The sequence below is a fragment of the Ochotona curzoniae genome, unplaced genomic scaffold (genome assembly GCF_017591425.1).
Source record: "Ochotona curzoniae isolate NIBS_2020 unplaced genomic scaffold, NIBS_Ocur_1.0 contig_883, whole genome shotgun sequence".
Classification (NCBI taxonomy): Eukaryota; Metazoa; Chordata; class Mammalia; order Lagomorpha; family Ochotonidae; genus Ochotona; species Ochotona curzoniae.
In genome coordinates, this window is record NW_024466599.1 from 27,199,027 (window position 1) to 27,219,656 (window position 20,630).

Here is a 20,630-nt window from a genome sequence, read left to right on the forward strand (position 1 = left end):
GAGGAGAGACAGAGAGGAAGATCTTCCATCCAATGATTCACTCCCCAAGTGAGCACAATGGCCAGTGCTTTGCCAATCCGAAGCCAGGATCCAGGAACCTCTTTCGGGTATCCCACGCAGGTGCGGGGTCCCAAGATTTTGGGCCATCCTCAACTGCTTTCCCAAGCCACAAGCAGAAGCTGGATGGGAAGTGGAGCCGCCGGGATTAGAACCAGCACCCATATGGGATCCTGGCGTGTTCAAGGCGAACACTTTAGCTGTTAGGCCACGCCGCCGGGCCCATGAATTCTTACTTTACAAATTCCCAATTAGAGTAGAAAAGACGTTCATCCAGCATTTCAGAACTATCCAGACCACAGGGACAGAACTCTCGGATTACGTACACATTGAGACTCTGGGTTGATATATGAAGTGGCGGTTCCTCATCCCTGGGTACTGGGACGTGTGGAAAGGCATGAGTGTTTCCCCGCTTTGTCTCTCCACTTCCCCCAGGAACAACAAGGAGAAATAGCAAATTTGGAAGCAATGAGTTCACCCAATTTTCCCTAAACCTCAATCCTTCCCACCCTGATCAAACATGTAATCATGATTTAAAAATAAAATAAAAAAAAAAAATTCCCAGGCTCTGATAGGAGGGGAAAGACGGCCATCACTGTACCTAACATACACTGTAACAGTTTGCACACAAAGGTATTTCTTGAGCTAAAGGACTACCAAGGCTGAAACAAACTTTCTTAATTTAGATGAATTGCCATATTCCTGCATAACGAAGCACCAACTTGTTTCTGCAAGACATCTATCCTGATAGCAGATTTTTATTGTACACAGGATTCCACGGTTGCTATGATTTCAAAATAGTACCTAAAGGTACATGAAATGTTTTCAAATACAAAAATACCCACTCATGAATGTATAGTACAACTTCAGTTCTACCGTAAAATAAAAGCAATTCATGCCCTTTCCTTTGACACATAACAGCAGTAAGATAAACAAACTATAATTTACAAATCCATCTGTACAAATTAATTCCTGCCTAGGCAACTTCAAAGCTGTATTATGTTAATCATTAACGCTTTAGGTAAGGAAAGTTTACAGTTCACCCTTTATATTTACAGACTAAGAGAATTCAAGAATAAACTTCCTCAAGGTCACTAAAATGGCACGCTAACTTCAACTTCTGACCCACCTCGAGCCCGGCTCAGTGCTGGCTCACCACTCCATACATTCACATTGAATGCATCGTCTTCTATACATCCGAACCTGGCTCAATGCCTTATCAGTTTTCCAAAATAGAAAAAAGGTTTTAAGTATCTTCTCAAGACCCTTATAGATAATTGATGCCACTAAGGAAAACTCACACGCGACTTTCAGCAAGAAAAATGCTGATCAAATACATGTAAATGCCAGTGACATGACGTTTCCATCTTCCACTGAAGAACTGACCTCGAACTGAAACTTCCTAAGAATAAATTTGCTTTACTTGGATTTTTAGATCGACCTTTTGAATATTTCAAATAGCTAGGCACACAAACCAAAACCGCTAGCACGAAGTAGGAAACTATTTTATTTAGAAAAAGTTTGAAACTTTGTTGCAACCTTCTTCGCAGTCTCCTAACAGTACTTGTAAACTCAATGGAGACCATTGACCAAACTGCTTACATAGAAAATCAGGAAGGAGCTACAAAAAAACGGCTTCTCATTTGCCTCTTGTACAAGGTGAAAAAAAAAAAACATTGCAAACTACCAGTTGAATACAAGTGTACCAACTTCATCAAGTTTGCTGAGTTAATCACAGTTCGAATGCGTTAAATGCTTGAAGAACATCTAAGTCATCAAGACCGTTATCTTGCACCAAAAAAGGGCAAAAGAATAAAACCCTTTGCTGATCCTCAAAGTGTCTGTCCAAAGACAGTCGAGCACTTGTCAAGGCTAAAATGATTCTCTCCATCCCTTCGGCCTCCAGCTAACACTTGCGAGTAGAGAAGAACAAGACCCTGGCAAGGGATGTTGAATACAGCTCCTAAGTCAGTTCCTCCTTCCACTGGGGCCAACCGAAAATCAACGCCAATGAAGAACTGAGCAATTTTTTTTAAGACATCCTTGCAAGTCGGGCTGTCTTAACACCTGCCGGCACGATTTTGCAATCGAAAAGGAAAAAAAAAAAAAAACACCATTCTCAACAACCGTCACAAAATGAGGTTAGCACCGAAGGCAAGCCATGCCCGAAAAAGAATCCAACTGTCTAGGGCAAAAACCTTCCAGGGCCGCTGCGGGGGACGGGGGATCGCCAGGGCGTAAACTGCCCTTAATTAGGGAACCTCTTCAGGACCAGCCCTCGGGTACCAGCAACGCAACCATCCCGTGATGGTGACCAGGCGCGTGGACTGCGTGGGCCGAGGGGCTGAGGGCAGCCGGTGGTCTTGAGGCCGGGCCCCAAGCCCGAGGAGTTGAACTAACAAAGAGCAAATTGCCCCCGAAGCCCCCCACGCCTCCCTCCGGCGAGCCCGCCCCGCGACCCTCCCCAAGTTGAGGGCCCAGCACGCCGATTCGCGGCGGGGCCTGCAGCCAGGCCGAGGCCGAGGCCGGGGCCGGATTTGCGGTTGGGATGCGGGAGACAGCTAGAGGTAAGAACACAAGCAGCCCCCCTACCCCAGCACCCTTAGAGAAGCGCCGGCGTTTCCCGCCCGGGGTCAGCACAGGCAGGAAAAAAGGGGGAAACGAGGCGGGCGGGAGGTCCCAAGCCGAGAACGCCGCCGCCGGGCCCTTGCTTTCCAGGGAACCGCCGCGCTTTGTTACCGTCTGGGAGAAGCTCCTGCCGCCGCTGTTGCTGTTGCCGCCGCCGCCGCCGCCGCCATCGCCCCCGCTCCGGGGCGTCGCTTCCCGGCGGGTCTCGCTCTCCTCGGCCGAGTACTCGATCTCCCCCTCCTCGGTCTTGCGGCGCTTGGCCTGGCTCTCGTACTCTCGATCCTCCTCAAATGTCTCCCTGGGGGAGGAGGAGGAGGAGGAGGACATGGCGGCGGCCGGAGGGACTGGCGAGCGGGCGAGCGGGCGGGCGGGCAGGCAGGCAGGCGCTGTGGGACGCGGGCCTCGGATGCCGCCGGCCAGTCCCCTGCCGTGGGCTGAGCGGCCCGGCCGTCCGCTGGGGCTCGCGCTCCCAGGAGCCGGGGGTGGCTGAGGAGAACCGGCGGACTGAGGGGAGCGCCCCAGGGGGAGGCTCCGGAGGGGCCGCTCCCCTTTATTACCGAGCCAACATTCAAGCCCTCTCCCTCCTTCTCCTCCTCCTCAGTCTCCGCTTCCAGCCCCGGGGAGCGAATCTAAGGATGGGAACGCAACCGTGGTTTCCGGTCGTCCCTCCTCCCCCCCTGAGCCGCTCTCTCCGCCGCCCAGGCCGAGCCTCCGCCCCCGCCTTGGCGGCCGCCGCGCCGGATCAAATCCAGCCGCAAGCCCCAGGGAAGTGCCCCCCTCCTCCGCCGACCCGCCAAGCCTGGATCCCCGTTCCCTATTGGCAGCAGGGAAAGCCGACCAGGCTTCTGATTGGCTGGAAGGGATGTTCGTCAAAATTACTCCGGGGAGGGGGGGGTGCCTTCAGAACTCGCCCAGGGCTTGCGTGTCTTGGCGGCGCAACGCTCGCCTCGCGCGGTCTTGGGGCCGTTTGGCCACGGTGGCCGTTGGCTCGGTTAGGCTCTCCAGCCGGAGGCGAGGCTCGAAAGGGACTAGAGAGGGATGACGCGTTGTGCGTCGTGGCCGAGGCTGTGGGTGTTAACCGCCGTCCCGCTAATTTAAATGCCTTTTATTACTTCAAAAGAGGATGGGAAAACCCTCTCTAGTCCGTGGAGACACTGCCGCGTGCGGGCGCGCACACACACACACACACACGCACGCACACACACTCACTGGAACCGTAACACAAATCTCCCTTCTCCCCACGTTGATTGCAAACTTTTGTGCAACTCGCGGTCGCTCACCTGCTTTTCAACCTTTCCTTGGGCCGCGAGGTGCCGTCTGCAGGAGGACCTGTCAGTTTGATGTCAGTATTCTGTCAGTATTCTGCAGTCTTCCTACAATTCTTACAGGGAACCTGCGTAAGCTCCTGTCCCAACTATATGCGGGCTTTAACTCTGCCAGTTAAAACTTCATCCCGATTCATTATCGTTTATTTTTCAGGACTCACAAAGTCTTTTATCTGTCCCTCGGATGACATCTTACCACTTCCGAGCCCTGAGGATTCTCGCCCAAGCCTTCAGCCATGTTCTTCTCTGCAACAGGGCCCCGTACAGCAGAGCGTGCAGGACCTGTGCACTTCGCGTCCTAAAGCTAACACATCTAAGGAGTTTAACGGTGCTGAATGTCCTTGACAAGTAAGGGCCCAGCATGACTTTGAGTAGAGAAACTGGCAATAGATATGCCCAACTGCCTTGTTCCTGCTCCTTGGAGAGCTGCCTGAGATGGCTGTTGGCCCTGTCCCTCACGTGTTTTGCCAAATGTGTCTCTTGCTCTCCTTTCCCAACCGTGGATTGTTTCCTCTTGTAGCCCAAATCTCTCCAAAGTTATTTCCAATCCCTCCCACCTTCCAACAAAAGCTAGCTTTATTTATTGCTGACAGTACTTTAACATACACTGTATGTTATCATTTGTTGCCTGCATTTGGAATCCAAATGCAAGTTTCTCCACAGCACTGTACAGCTAACATCAAATTGGAGCACAGCTACAGGTATACATGGACAAAATAGTACATTTAAAAAAACTATCATTGGACATGACATGATAGTCCAGTAGCTAAACCCTCTGGCTGCTCTGATAGCCCAGTGGCTAAATCCTCGCCTTGTTTGCATCACTGGGATCCCATATGGGTACCAGTTCACATATCTGATTGCTCCACTTTCCTTTCCAGCTCTCTATTTGAGGCCTAGAAAAGCAGTCAAGGACGGGTCAAAGCCTTGGGACCCTGCACCTGCGTGGGAGACCCAGAAGAATTTCCTTGCTCCTGGCTTTGGATCAGCTCAGCACTGGCCGTTGTTGCCATGTTGCCACTTGGAGCGTGAACCAGCAGATGGAAGAGCTTTCTTTGTCTCTCCCTCTCTCTGTAAATCTGCCTTTAAATAAATAAATAAATAAATAAATAAATAAAAGCTGTTGTCCACATTAGGAGGAAATGGAAGAGGAAGAAGACAGAAGGAACTGCAGCGTTGGCTACAGATGAGAAAAGAACCTTAAAGCGAGCAGCAAGGACGGAAACAATTATACAGTTTTGTGTAAAAACTCTTCTGGTTGGTTCAAATGTCCCCAAAACATATTTGGAATGTCAAGACAGAGACTGGCCTTCAGAAAGCTGTACAACAAACATTTAAAAACCACAGAGGTCTGAAAACCTAGGTTATGTGTGACCATTTGCACGCTCTGATCTTTTTGTAGCAGGCTCATAGTTAAAGATCAAGAAAGAAGAGTAAATGAATTGGTGATTCACTTGCCAAGAAAACTTTCCTTGAAATGGGAAGTAGCCAGTGCAGACATTTTCATTTTGCCCAAAAAAGAATCATGAGCTTAAGACTTTCTCATTATTTTCACTTTGGACAAACAGTAAAATGTTCTGTGACATAATTTGGCGTAATGTACCAGTGCTGTGGAATAATAGCACCTATAGTATCCGTATCACATACGGGCACTGGTTCCTGTCCCAGCTGCTCCACTTCCAATCCAATTTTGCTCTGATGGCTTGGGAAAACAATAGAGAATGGGCTCAGGTCCTTGGTCCCCTGTACTCACATGTAAGACTCAGCCTGGCTGCTGGCTTTGGATAGGTTCAGCTCCCACCCTTGTGGCCATTTGGAGAGTAAACCAGTAGACAAAAGATCTTTCTGATGCTCTCTCACACAGTCTGTGAAATCTGCCTTGCATATAAAAATAAGTCGGCAGTAGCACTTAATATGTGTTTGTTGTTTACAATGCGAAACTACTTGTTAATTTTGTTTTCTCTGTATTTTCATATGCAAGGTAAATTTGGTTTGATGAATTTTATTCACTCCAACCATGGATTTGTTAAGCTTTATATAAACTTTCCAAAGATTTCTTGAGATGTTGGGAATATTTTGGATTCTCCACCAATGGATCCCACCAAGTGAAAATGCAACTCTTAACACCCTTCCGGAAAGGAAGCCTGGCCTCACTGAGCCCAGATAGTGTTCATTCTAACAGTAGGCAGGGATCAACACGTGCTCTCATTAAATTTTATTTCTTTATAGCTTACATTCAACTGTATAGTTAAAAAGAAAACTGACCAGTTAGAACATCAGTCAGCCTACTGTCCATGGATATCAGGGCTGGCTGTAGAATATTCTCACAGTTTATTAAGGAAAATGCTTATCCCCAGGAGAATAGCCAAAGAGGGAAAACCTAGATGATATTCTGCATGATTTAACTTAGGTGAGATAAAGAATTCACACACCACCCAGGAGACAGAAATACTTCAAAGGAAATCAGAAAGAACGTCTGAATGTCATGACCATCTGGAGACTTTTGATGGCCTTAGACCTCTGGCCCATTTTCTGAGGGTTTCAGTGGTTGGGTGCTGTCTAGGGTAGGCACCAGTCATGAGCTCACTCAAAGGGGATTCAGAAATCGGCCTAGAATAGGAGACAGGCCTGGGGACATCACTGGTTCCCCAAAGGCCCCCTTAGTTTAAATCTCATTTACCGACCTCCATAAACTTTTACTGTGCTGGATGATTCGGTCTAAAAATACCATGAGTAGATAACTGTCTTCCCAAAGCTTGCATCCAAGTTGAGGAGACAAGACACATATCCAAGAGATAGGCTACAAGGAGCATATATGCAGGAATACATATGCAAGAATAATACATATGCACGTTGTACAACCTGCCGATCACTGAAGGGTTATGAAACTAGATTCTGCCAGACCCTCAACCAGAAGCACTATCAGTACTTCGTCCGTTATACAATAAGGAAATCGTCTTGGTTTCCGCGCCCGATTTAGTAAATTGGAAAGCCAGGATTGGAACCCAAGCCATCAATAGCCATCAGGAGAACAATGACTGAATTACCCTGTGATTTACTACCATGCGCAGTTCAGACATAATGTACAGTTAGTCATCATGATGCTACTGGATCCGCTGTCATTCTGAAAGAAGCGGTGACTAGGTTATCATTTGTATAAAAGAATTTAATTTATTTCCACAGAAAATTATGAAACTGTGTGGGGTTTTTATATTTAATTTCTGTGGAAAAGGCCCCAAAATTATGTGAAAAGCACCACGATTATCTGATGCACAGATAATTTGAGCAACTAGAGATGTAAATCACTGAGTTTTTCATGTTCAAACTTCATGTCCAATGTTACTGCTACTTCATTAAATATGTGGAACTTTTTTTGGTTTGTATTGGAAAATCAGATTTTCCAGAGAGAAGGAGAGACAGAGATAAAGATCTCCCTTCTGCTGGTTCATTCCCCAAGTAGCCACGATAGCTGGAACTGAGCCAATCCGAAGCCAGGAACCAGGAACCTCATCTGGGTCTCCCACACGGATGCAGGGTCCCAAGGTCTTGCGCCATCCTCTTCTGTTTTCCCAAGCCACAAAGCAGGGAGCTGGAGGGGAAGTGGAGCAGCCAGGACATGAGCCATGATCCACAAGGGATGCTGGCTCATGCAATGTGAGGATTTAACTAAGCAACCACACTGGGCCCAATATGTGGAACTTTTGTTTCCTGTTCAACTCCTGCAAAAATTAGATAAACCATTCATGGACTCCTTATTGTGAGCCACAATTCCACAGCACTGGAGCCATAAAGGTGTATCGGGAATTAAGACAATATATTCAACATGAAAATCTGCCTCTCAAAAACAAATCAACTTCTTAGGACATGTTGTGATATCCAGGATTCCTTGTTCAACTTTCCTGCTTGGACACAAGGCACCAGGAAAGAGCAAATGGCTGGGCTGCAGTGAGCAGGCCCTTTCATTCAGCCTGCCTATGATTTGAGAGAGTGAAAGGCAGCCACAGTTCCAGAAGGATGAGCATACAGGAAATGCCTCAAGCACTATTAGTTCAGAATGTAGTCAAGTGTAACCACAAGGGCTCCTCTTGGAGGATCTGTCATGTGCACCTGTTATACATATCTAGCTGCTGGTGTTTGGCCTCTATTAAAAAAAAAAAAATCACACTGAATCTATACAAACTAGGTTTTTAGAACTGCTCAGTAGCAATGCTGGGATCCAGAACGCCCATGTGGCGGGCAGGAGCCATCACCTGCTGCCTCCCAGGCTGTACGTGAGCAGGAAGCTGGAAACAGGGGTAGAGCGAGGACTCAAACCCAGGAATGCGGGGAGCCACCAAGGGTGTTTTAACATCCCTGCAAATACCCACTCCGAAATTCATATTCTGTCAGTGATAGCCACTTACCCTTAGCCTTAGAAGTACTATTTAAGTTAGTTTTATTTTTATGTGAATTGATAGTAGTTTGGGTATTAAAAAAAATAATAACTGTAATGAATACAGACTAAAATGATCACACTCTTTCCACAATTGGAAGTGATTAGACGATATCAAATTTAATTCACATTGCATCAGAAAATACATATGAAATCAGCAAACAATTGTTCAGTCTTAAAAACACAGTGTTACTGATTGTCCCAATTATTGTTTCTTCAAAAGAAAAACAGCTCAGGGATCAGGGCTATGGCACATCATGTTGAACTTGCAACACTGATATTCCATATCAGAGCGCCGGTTCAAACCGCAGCTGCTTCACTTGCAGCTTCTTGCTAATGCCCTTGGGAAGTGAGCGGACGGGGGTCCAAGTGTCTGTACCCCTGCCGCCCACGTGCAAGACCAGCATGGGCTTCTGTTCTCCTCTTGGCGCTTCCCCAACCCTGGCTACTGTGGCCACTTGGACATTGAAGATTTGCATTTTTCTGTCACTCTGCTTTTCAATTAAGTTTATAGTAGTAGAAAAAAAGAGAGAGAACATGATGAAAGGAAAAAAATAAAAGTTTGGAGGTCCCAGTTCTCCTTTATTAAAGTTCAGCAAACTGAAAATATCTTGGCAAAGGCCTACCTCACCTATCAAAGAAGTTTTTTTAAAAAAAGATTTATTTTTTATTATTGGAAATGCATTTATAGAGAGGAGGAGAGACAGAGAGGAAGATCTTCTGTCTGATGATTCGCTCCCCAGGTGGCCGCAACAACCAAACGGAGCCAGTCCAAAGCCAGGATCTCCCACACGAGTGCAGGGTCTCAAGGCTTTGGTCCGTCCTCGACTGCTTTCCCAGGCCGCAAGCAGGGAGCTGGATGGGAAGTGGGCCTGCCAGGAGTAGAACCGGTACCCATATGGGATCCCGGCATGTGCAAGGCAAGGACCCCAGCCGCTAGGCCACCTCACTGGGCCCCAAGAAGTTTTCTTGGTTGGCAAGAAAACCATCTTCTTTTTTGGTCTTGGAGGCTGAAACTTGCAATTAAAAAAATGGTTGGGCTAACAAACAGAGCATGGCTTTTTTTTTAAAGATGTATTTAATTAGTTTTATTGGAAAGGCAGATACACAGAGAGGAGGAGAGATAGAGAGGAAGACCCTCCGCCTAATGATTCACTTCCCAAGTGACTGCAATGGTCAGAGCTGAGCTGATCCATAGCCAGGAGCCAGGAGCCAGGAACTTCCTCTGGGCCCCACACATGAATGCAGGGCCTCAAATCCCCAGGCTGTCCTCCACTGTTCTCCCTGGCCACAAGCAGGGAGCTGGATGGGAAATGGGGCTGCCAGGATAGGAACTAGCTCCCACACGGGATCCCCTCGCATGTAAGGCAAGGACCCCAGCCACTAGGCTACTGCGTTGGGCCCAGAGTATGGCTTTTTAACCATTATAGTCTTCAGCTTTCTGAGAGTCAAGTACCAGCTTTGCATCCTGCATGTTAGGAGATATTTGAATCTAGTGGGATTATCCAAAAGATATTTTGGTATATCAAGTCAGAATATTTAGAATTGTAATTTCCCCCACAAGCGAAACTAGAGACCAGGAGGGAGCACAGGTCATGCCGAGCTAGGCTCTTGTACCTACTGGTCTGTGTGAGCCAGGAACGCTAAGCCACAGTGTCTAAGGCAATCAAAATACCGGACTCAGAACCCTAACCAAGAAAAGACAGAAGACGGAACAAGTCAATCAACCATCTCAGCTATATGTTGGCAGCGAAATACGGGGCAAACAGAGACTCTAAGATGGACTATGTCAATCAGTAGATTCTTCAAAGATCTCATCGTGCTTGGAATGGCAAGATTGTTAGCAATTCAAAACTGGTGAACCATCAAAACCACTTGAACAAGACCTTCAGAGCATGCCCTCTATCTGGGACCTGGGGAGGGTGGGAAACTGGGTGGGGCTTCTCCCTTAATATCCCCCTTTAAACACGAAGGAAACAATATGGAAATAATAGTCTTACCCACTTTCCTGTAGCCCTTGAGCCTTTTTACCCCAATTAACTATGTAAAGTTTATAAAATAATTTTTAATTAACTCAAAAAAATTAAATAAATAATAGAATTGTAATTTCCTTGTTGTTGTTTGCTGTCCTAGACAACCGTAGCATTGTCATCACTCTCACCCCTAAAACCAGGATATTAATAGGTCACATTTAGTTTAAAACAGAGGAAAGGTATCTGCCCGTGCATCTTTCCCCTGGTAACCACAAGTCAGCTGTAGGTGTGGCTCCGACCTGTACTGTCTGAGACAGTGGTCACTAGTCAGAAGCAAGTATTTAAATTTAAATTAACAAAAATAGAATGAACTTTGAAAGTCAGTGCTTAAGTTGCACAAACCGCATATGTAAGGGGTTGCTGCATTGGACAGGGCTGGGGGCACTGTAGCGTCGGAGACTGCTCTATCGCGCTCATCTCATCTTGTGTTGGTTTTTTTTTTTTTTTTTTGGAAAGTGGAAAGAGAGATTTTCTTGCACTATTTCACTCCTCTAATAACCATAACAGCTAAGTCTGGGCCAAGCTAGGAGCCAGGAGCCAGGCATTCCAACCAGGTTCGCCCTGTGGGGAACAGGGACCAAAAACTACTTATACCATCTGCCATTGCCTTCACAAGTCCCTTAGCAGGGAACTTAATTGGAAGTGGAACAGCCAGGACTCAAACCTGCATGCATACAGATGTTGGCATCACGAGCAGAGGCTTAATGCACTATGCTGCAACATCTATCCTTGCCTGGTACATCAAGGACACTGCTAGACATTTGTTGATTAATTTACACTTCTCTTTCTCTGGTTCAAGAAGTAGCAGCATGTGACACACACACACAAAAACATGTAAACACCGCAAATTATGTTTACTCCAGTTTCTCAAAACCAGACCTATAACTTAATTTGCTCCTTCTCCATATCTGGAAGGAGATCACTTTAAAAGTATAATTTCATTCTTCAGTGAACTAAACAGATATGCTTTATTTTGTACGCTGGGTATACCAATATGTATATGATTTAAGAAATCAATTATAATAAGTGTGAGAGGCATTTTACCAAAAGATTTACTATTGTGAATATTTTCAAAAGTGAAAATTGCTTTGTGAAACACATCACTGTATGAAAATGAGAATTTGCAGTGACTTGAGTCAACAACGAAAAATAATTTTCTCTACAGATGCCAAGGTAGCCATCTGAAGCCGAGCACCTGGTTGGACTTAGTGTTATTATTAATTATACCTACATACCGAGCACAGTGCTGCACTGCACATATGTGCCTCATTTTATTCTCATGTTATGAGATAGAGCAGGTCCTAACCACCTGCATTTGGCAGATGATGCTCAGAAAGACTGATCTTTTGTGTCTGGTGCTCTATCTTCTTTTCACTTATACCAACAAGGGCATGTTGACCACCTGCAGTGACTCTGTAGAAAGGGGAACTTTTCATTGTTCCGCGCCATTTAGATGGAACCACTTTCCTGGAAATTCAATTTTTTTTTTAAGTTACATATTATTTGTGTGAACTGAAACTACTGTGTCATTCTACTGGAAAAATTAGATCTCACTCGCTGTTCACGGAAGACCTTTAGAGAGTACATCTGCTGAAATATCAGTGAAAAATGGGAGTGGTGCTGAAAAGAAAGCAGACTGTGTCAATCTGTGGAGTTAACCGATCTGATCCAGTGAGCACAACATGGAAGTGTTAAGACATTGGAGGAGCAATTGACAATGCTGATGGAGTGACTCTCACACCACCCCTCAGCCTGGAAAACCAAGAGCTGTGCTCTTCCTCACCTAGGAACCAACTGTTCCAGCGCTACACCACCGTGGTCACGAGCTGGAAGCCGCCGAGATCTGGAAGGTGCCACCTGCACGGCTGGCTGCGGCATCACCCAGGACCAGCTGCCGTGTGCACAGGCTACATGGATGCCTCACCATGCTCCCTGATGGAACTGCGTGCTGAGGCCCCTTCTGCAGCCAGCTGCTGTTACAGGAGACAGACGTGCCTCCGCAATGTGCCAAACAGCGGGCACAACTTCCCAGGTCTTACAGACAAGCGTGCGATCATTGAAACTGAAGTTCTTACATAATAGGAGTTGCAAGACAGGATACAGTAATAGCTGCAGGATGCAATCTTTGGCTTGCTCTACTTCAGTACAGGAAAGCAAGGTGCAAGGAGGATAAAGAGCTCAAATGTTTCCTTTAAATAAACCGTACATTTTTATACTGCATGTTTATAGAATACTGAAAAAAAGTATTCATATAAATTTATTAGAGGAACTCTATGACAATAGAAAGGCTATAGGATCAAACAAACTGTATTACTGTTGTAATACAACTTCCAGCACAGAAATTTCAACTTCTGCTATTCTGGTACTGCCCAATAGGTGTGATAATCCCATCTAGTTGCATTGCCTACTGTTGCGTAGGTTAGTGCACTCGTTAAAACTGCATATAAATCACCTAGGAATCTTACAAAAAATGTAGATTCTGATTAACTAGATTGGGATAGGTTCTAGTGCAATGGCTCAAAGGACTAATCCTACACCTCACAGCTGCAGTATCAAATAAGGGTGCTGATTCTTGCCCCAGAAGCTCCACCGCCTGTCCAGCTGCCTGTTGGTGGCCTAGGAAAGCAGTAGCAGATGACCCGAAGACTTGGGACCCTACACCTGCATGGGAAACCCAGAAGAAGCTCTTGGCTCCTGGCTTTGGATTGGCTCAACTCTGGCTAGTTGTGGCTATTTGGGGAGTGAACCAGCAAATGGAAGATCTTCCTGTCTGCCTCTGCCTCTCTCTCTGTAAATCTGCCTTTACAATAAAAAGAAATATTTTTCCAGAAAAAGCAGATTAAAATAGAACTTGCAATTCTAAATTTGTAGCAGGCGATGCTGGTGCTGCTCACGTACGGATCATCATGGGTGAGCCTTCCCAGACCAGGCTGCACGGTGAATGGCATATGCTGAGATAGTTAATGTTCCCCTTAACCCTGAGGCAGCCGAGTGAGGTCAGATACGGGCAAAGCATCCAAGCCAGTTGTTTCAGGCTTACATCAGTATGTGATAAAAATGATTGCCATCGGTACCGTGATATAGTCAGCATCGCATTATTTCAATAATATGTCAATTTAGTCTTGGATCAGTCTGCCAACATGTATGCTCTTTTTAAAATCTTATGCTAGAGATGGGTGTTTGGCACAGCAGTTAAGATGTTATTTGGGCTGCCCACATGGCATACAAGAGTTCCAAGGATCAAGTTCCAACTCCATTTCCGGTCCAGTCTCCCAACAATGTACACCGTGGGAGACTCGCACAGTGAGTGCTGCCACACACGTGAGAGATATCCTGAGTTGCTGCTCCTGGCTCACCTGGTCCAGCCCCAGCTGCTGTAGGCATTTGGGGGGTGAATGAACAAATGGATGCTGCATCTCTCTATGTATAGCTCTCTCTTCCACTCCCCTGCCCCTCTCTCCTGTCTCTCTCTGCCTTCCAAATAGAAAATAAATATTAAAATATTTTGTTACTACCAGAGACAGAAAAAAACATCGGGTGTCTTTGCAACAAATTACAGGAACCTAAGATAACAACAAGCAACTAATCTATAACCAAGTCAACCCTACCATAAAGATTTACAGTGAAAGAAAATTACGAATGTCAGTTTATCTCAGTCTGAAATCCAAGTCCATGCCATGGCTGCACATATTCCACCAGTGACACCAAAATGAAGGAAAAAAACATGCACTCTGCTTGTCCATCACACATGCAGTGCTCTTTGTAGAAAAGCGAAAAATCACCAAAAATGATTTTGTGGGAACACAAAACTTTCTGGGTCCTCTGAGAAAGTTCAGTTTGTCACCTCTGAGGATAGGACTCACTCCGCCCCCAAATACTGTGCATGCTTTACGACGGTTTCAACTTGATCTGGTGGCAGCACAGATAGAAGAAGGAATAAATAAGTTACAGTGGCAACCCTCTGTAGGCCTGTGCCGGATACCATAACTTAAAAGATGGCTAAATCATATAGTTAAGCCATTTTTCCCTGTCCAAATATATAAAATCACAGCAGGTAATACAAACGGGGATTCAAAGATATCCTTTATGTGCCTGAAGTCTTACTGTCATTCAAAAAACCTAGAACTGACAAATGTATTGGAGAGCAGGGCAGTTGCCTGCTGCTGTAGTTTCAGGCCGGTGGCTCAAGCACATCCGAAAGTGTTACAATGCTCCAGGAGTGGACAAACTGGGATTAATGTGACATGATGCAAAACGCAAGAATGAAGATGTGAAAGGACACTGAACCTGACCGTGAGGCGCCAGATCTTGCCTAAGGAGCAGTGGACAAAATGTGAGGAGGAGAAAAAAAAGGGCCCGGCGGCATGGCCTAGCAGCTAAAGTCCTCGCCTTGAACATGCCAGGATCCCATATGGACGCCGGTTCTAATCCCGGCAGCTCCACTTCCCATCCAGCTCCTTGCTTGTGGCTGGAAAAGCAGTTGAGGACGGTCCAAGGCTTTGGGAGCCTGCACCTGCATGGGATACCCGGGAGAGGTTCCTGGATCCTGGCTCCGGATCAGCATAACATCGGCCGTTGCACTCACTTGGGGAGTGAATCATCGGATGGAAGATCTTCCTGTCTCTCCTCCTCTCTGTATATCAGACTTTCCAATAAATAAATAAATCTTTACAAAAAAATTACTAATCCTGTATAGTCTATACATTCTACACAAAATATAAGAGCCATAACAATAATTTTCCACAAAACATTTTAAATATTTCAATTAATATTTGACAAGTAAAAATAATGTTACATGGGAGAATTTAAGTTTAATCCAAATTTACATAGAAGCCAGACATATGAAGGTGTTCATATTATCTATGATATCAAAGATTAGGAAAGTCATTAGATAAATTTTGATTCTCACCCTGATATGCTAAGCAATAATGATAAAAATCTTTTGTGTGTGTATGTGTTGAAACAAACTAGTCTTGCCGATTTTTTATTATTATTATATTTTTGACAATCTTTACATAGTTAATTGGGGTAAAAAGGTTCAAGGGCTACAGGAAAGTGGATAAGACTTATTTCCATATTGTTTCCTTCATGTATCTGAGGTAAAGGGGGATATTAAGAGAAAAGCCCCACCCACTTTCCCACCCATCCCAGGTCATGGATGTGGGGCATGCTCCGAGGGTCTTGCTCAAGTGGTTTTGATGATTCACCAGTTATGAATCGCTGCCAATCTTACCACTCCAAGCACGATGAGGTCGTTGAAGCATCCACTAATTGACATAGTCTATCATAGAGTCTCTGTTTGCCCCGTATTTCGCTGCCAACATATAACTGACATGGTTGATTGACTTGTTCTGTCTTCTGTCTTTTCTTGGTTAGAGTTCTGCGTCCAGCATTTCGATTGGGGAGATTCCCAAAGAAACTTTGTCTGAGGTGTTCCCAGACCAGATTCTTGTATGTTCTAACAAGCACAGGGCCAGGCACAGTCCATCGCCCTGATCAGCTGGTGGTTGCAATTGCTGGGTTGGTTCTGTTTTCAGTCCCAACTTCCACTGGAACCAATGGGTGTTGCAGTCCAGCCTGAATGATGATAAAAATCTTATAAAGGTGTATCACTTATTGGAAAGTCTTTAAAAGCCTAATACAAAAACACTTTGTGTGTGAATGTGTGTGTATGAGTAGGTTCTAGGGTTTCCCAATCATGGCATCACTGACAATTTGACCAGATAATTCTTTTCTAAGAAGAGGATGTCTATAGCGAGATGTTTAGCAATATTCTTGGCCCTGGACCCAGCACGATAGTGTAGTGGCTAAAGTCCTCACCTTGAACGCACCAGGATCCCATATGGACAGTGGTTCTAATCCCGGCAGCTCCACTTCCCATCCAGCTCCCTGCTTGTGGCCTGGGAAAGCAGTTGAGGATGGTCCAAAGCCTTGGGATCCTGCACCTGCGTGGGAGACCTGGAGGAAGTTCCTGGTTCCTGGCTTCAGATCAGCGCAGCACCAGCCTTTGCGGCCACTAGGAGTGAATCATCGGACGGAAGATCTTGCTCTGCTGAGCACTTTTTGGAGCTTGCTCAAATTGATAATTGATGGCGATTTTTCAAATTATTTATGTGAGACAGAAATAGGCCGTTCATCCTCTGGCTTAATTCCTAAATACTTTCAACAACCAAAGTTGGGCCAGGCCAAATTCAGGAGCCAACAACAAGACTTCAGTCCTGGGCAAAGTCCTACCCTAGCAGCTGAAGTCCTCAGCTTGCATACAATGGGATCCCATATGGGTGCCAGTTCATGTTTCTGGCTGCTCCATTTTCCAACCAGCTTCCCACTAGAGGTCTGGGAAGCAATGAAGGCGGGCCCAAAGCCCAAATGGAAGATCCAGAAGAAGCTCCAGGCTCCTAGCTTCAGATCAACTCAGCTCTGGCTGCTGTGGCCACCCGGGGAGTGAACCAGCAGACAGAAAATCTTTGTCTCCCCTCTCTGTAAATCTGCCTTTCCAACAAAATAAATAAATGAATAAATCTTAAAAAAAAAAAACTAAACTAAATGTGAAACATTTCTGTATCTAACGCTTGCAAAATAGCCTACTGTCATTATTATGTCATTTAATGGATGTGAACACAAGAGTTTCCATTTTGGATTCTTTCATTGTGCCATTCATGAACTCCCCCAAACAACTGCAACAGTCAGGACTGGCTCAGGCTGAAGTCAGGATCCTGAAACTCCATCCAGGTCTCTCATGAGAACACTAGGTGCCCAAGTACTTGGACCATTTTCCACTGCTTTCCCAGGTACCTTAGCAGGGAACTAGATTAGAAGTGGAGCAGCTGGAAGTTGAACCAGAACTCCCATATGGGATGCCAGTGTTGCACGTGGCAGCCAATGTGTTATACCACAACTGGGGCCCCTGTGTTCTTTTAAGTTTAAAGAAAAAAGGTTCAGGTTGTTGCAACTGTAGCCTCCTTCCAGGGACTGATCCCGAGTTAGTCCAGCTGATCTGGAATCACTCTCTTGTGGTTCTGAGGCTTCCATAGAGTCCCACAGCACTCCACTAGCTTTACATGGTCAGAGTAATGTATTTTGAAGATGCCTAACATATCAGATATTATATGAGAAGCAGTTCTAAACTGATAAGTGTGCAACCTTTGAGAAGTGCAGTGGCTCTGTCTTATCAAGACACATCGCGGTATGGTCTGCACTTAGATCCTTTTGATGTTGGGGCCGGCATACCCACATGGGGCACACTAACTGTCACCTTAGCTACAAAGGAAATGATGTTGAGAAGCAGGTGTTCATGGCAGCACCACCTGCTATTGTACCAGTGGCTCTTTTTTTAAATTCATTTATTCATTTTTATTGGAATGGCAAGTTTACAGAGCGAAGGAGAGATTAAGATCCTCTGTCCGCTGATTCACTCCCCAAATAGCTGTAATGGTCAGAGTTCAGCCAGTTTTAAACCAGGAGCCAGGAACCTCTTCCAGGTCTCCGACATTCGTGCAGCTGCCCAAGGCTTTGGGCCATCCTCCACTGCTTTTCCAGGCCACGAGCAGGGAGCTGGATGGGAAGTGGAGCAGCCAAAACCCGGCACCCATATAGAATGCCAGCACTTTAAGGTGGGCGATTAGTCAGTTCAGCCACCACACCAGCCTGGTACCAGTGGTTCTTACCTCATTACTTCCATTAAGCACCAAGCTAAGCCAACATTCCTCTACGGGAGAAACTGGGCTGTATTCAGCCTGGGGGAGAGCCTTGGAGCCTCTGGAAGCCACTAAACTGCTATGTTAACAGCATCCTTCACCACTTTTGCAGAATTCACCAACAGCAAACATCAGGGGTCAGCAGCAGTCTCTCAGTCTCTCAGTCTCCCAGGTGGGTGCAGGGTCCCCAAGGACTTGGGTCATCCTCCATTGCTTTCCCGGGCTATTGGCAGGGAGCTGGATGGAAGTGGAGCAGCCGGGATACGATCCAGTGCCCCTATGGGATGCTGGTATTCACAGGTGGAGGGTTAATAATTGAGCCTTTGCACCAGCCCTGAAGAGGCATTGTTTCATGGAAAAAGTGAGCATGGAAAAAAAGAAGCAAGTGCAACTAGAAATACAAAAGTTTCCAGTTACACAAAGAAAAATTAGAAGAAAAAAAAATCGATCCATTTATGGCTAATACATTTTCAAAGTAAAAAAAGAATTAATACTGTTCATCAGAAAAAAATATGTAAGTCCAACCAAGACTGGCCCAGGGGATTAGGCCCTTCAAATTCACCTAAAGCCAATCTCCTCTCTGTCCTTCCCACGCCCCGTGTTGAATAGCAAGCTCACAAAAGACCCATAAAGAAGAAGCCGTATCTTTGCACTGAGTCTGACCTTTCTCAAAGGCGAATGTGGTTACGGCTATAATAAGAAGCTGTTCACATCGTGCTGGACCTCATTGTTATCTTGTAAAACTGGGCAGGAGTTTTATCCTAAACCTACCAACCAAGCTGACAATTCCACAGAAGGCAAAGCTAATGCCGCTGCGACTCTCATTTTAGGCAACTTTATTTTTCTGGGGAAATCGCAGTTTAGACATTTGTAATCTGATTTTTTTTTTTCATAAAACAAGTTAAAGAATGTCTAAGGGGGAAAAAAAATCTAGTGTCAAGACCCAGTGAAGGCAAATGCTACTGAAAATTTCTGTTGGGTTAGGAGAAATTTCCAATGAGACAAAAAATTTAATAATTAATTTGAAAGTCACAGTTACAGAAAAAGAGGGCGGGGGGGGAGAGAAAGGAGAGAGAGAGAGAGAGAGAGAGAGAGAGAGAGAACAATGGGAAGATTGTCTATTCACTGATTAACTTCCCAGATGCCTGCAACAGGCAACGTTGGACCAGACTAAACCCAGAATCTTCATCTGAAACTCCCAGGGACCTAAACTTGGGCCATCTCCCACAGCTTTGTCAACAGGGAACTGGATAAGAAGTTACATGACTGAGACTTGAACTGGCACCTTTATGGATGATGACTCTGCAGACAGAGGTTCTACCCACACACCACAATGCTGCCCTCCCCATCCTTTTTTTTTTTTTTCTTTTTGAGATTTATGTATTTTTATTGAAAAGTTAGATTTTACAGAGTGAAGGAGAGACAGAGAGAAAGATCCTTCATTCACTGGTTCACTCCCCAACTAGCCTCAATGACCAGAGCTGAGCAGATTCAAAACTAGGAGCCAGGAGCCTCTTCTGGGTCTCCAGCATGGCTGCAGGGTTCCAAGGCTTTGGACTTTCCTCTACCAGATTCCCAGGCCACAGGCAGGGAGCTGGAAGGGAAGTGGAGCAGCTGGGATATGAACTAGGGCCCATATGGGATCCCAGCACGCAAAGCAAGGACTTTAGCCACCAGGACCTCACCAGGTCCTCCCCCATTCTTACAATAGTTCTTTTTTTGTTTTGTTTTATGAACTAAAACTTTTTCAATTTCACACTTTCAGAAGAAAGAAGAAAAAAGGATCTTAAAATTCTAAGGCTAGGGGCCCGGCCCCGTGGCCTAGCGACTAAAGTCCTCACCTTGAACACCCGGGATCCCATGTGGTCACTGGTTCTAATCCTGGCGGCCCCACTTCCCATCCAGTTCCCTGCTTATGGCCTGGGAAAGCAGTCGAGGATGGCCCAAAGCCTTGGAAGAGCTCCTGGCTCCTAACTTCAGATCAGCTCAGACTCGGCTAGTGCAGCCACTTGGGGAGTGAATCATCAGATGGAAGATCTTCCTCTCTGTCTCTCCTTCTCTCTGTATATCTGCCTTTGCAATAAAAATAAATCAATCTTTTAAAAATTGCTTCCTTACCTTGGTATCATGCATCTATGAACAAAATAAGCTACAGGATCCGTGCTCATAGATGCTGTTCCTACAGCTTCAAAATTCACCTATACTACAAACCTGCATTTTATTTTTGTCTTTTACCATTTGAATGAAGGTCATTCCTAATCTGATGCTATTGAGCACATTCACAAACACACCCTAGTCTATGACAATATGGTTCCGTTGCCTTCCCCCCCCCCCCCCCCCGCCAAACTAAGATCTGCCTGGTTAGGAGCAGCTAAAACATGAGGTCAGAATCAAATGCATTTGATCTTGAAGACTAAAAAGTACAAAGCCACACTGACCATTGCCTCTGGGGAGGAAC

At 45.6% G+C, this 20,630-nt stretch overlaps 1 protein-coding gene and 1 long non-coding RNA gene across 6 annotated transcripts in view; one reads left to right on the top strand and one right to left on the bottom strand.

Annotated features, from left to right (window-relative positions):
* HNRNPLL (heterogeneous nuclear ribonucleoprotein L like) overlaps window positions 1-3,668 on the bottom strand; it is a 42,367-nt gene extending 38,699 nt beyond the window's left edge. For 3 of the 5 annotated variants that reach the window (XM_040993102.1, XM_040993105.1, XM_040993101.1), the window contains exon 1: window positions 2,797-3,667. In XM_040993102.1, the coding sequence (XP_040849036.1) occupies window positions 2,797-3,012 (216 nt within the window). In that variant the 5' untranslated portion in view covers window positions 3,013-3,667. Of the gene's footprint in view, window positions 1-2,796 lie in introns of all 5 variants that reach the window. The other 2 variants (XM_040993103.1, XM_040993104.1) reach the window with 2 other exon arrangements.
* Window positions 2,097-4,781, top strand: LOC121164825. Its single transcript, XR_005885168.1, has 3 exons — window positions 2,097-2,198; window positions 2,327-2,624; window positions 4,165-4,781. It is a non-coding gene; the product is annotated as an uncharacterized LOC121164825 (long non-coding RNA).
* The last annotated feature ends 15,849 nt before the right edge of the window (window positions 4,782-20,630 follow it).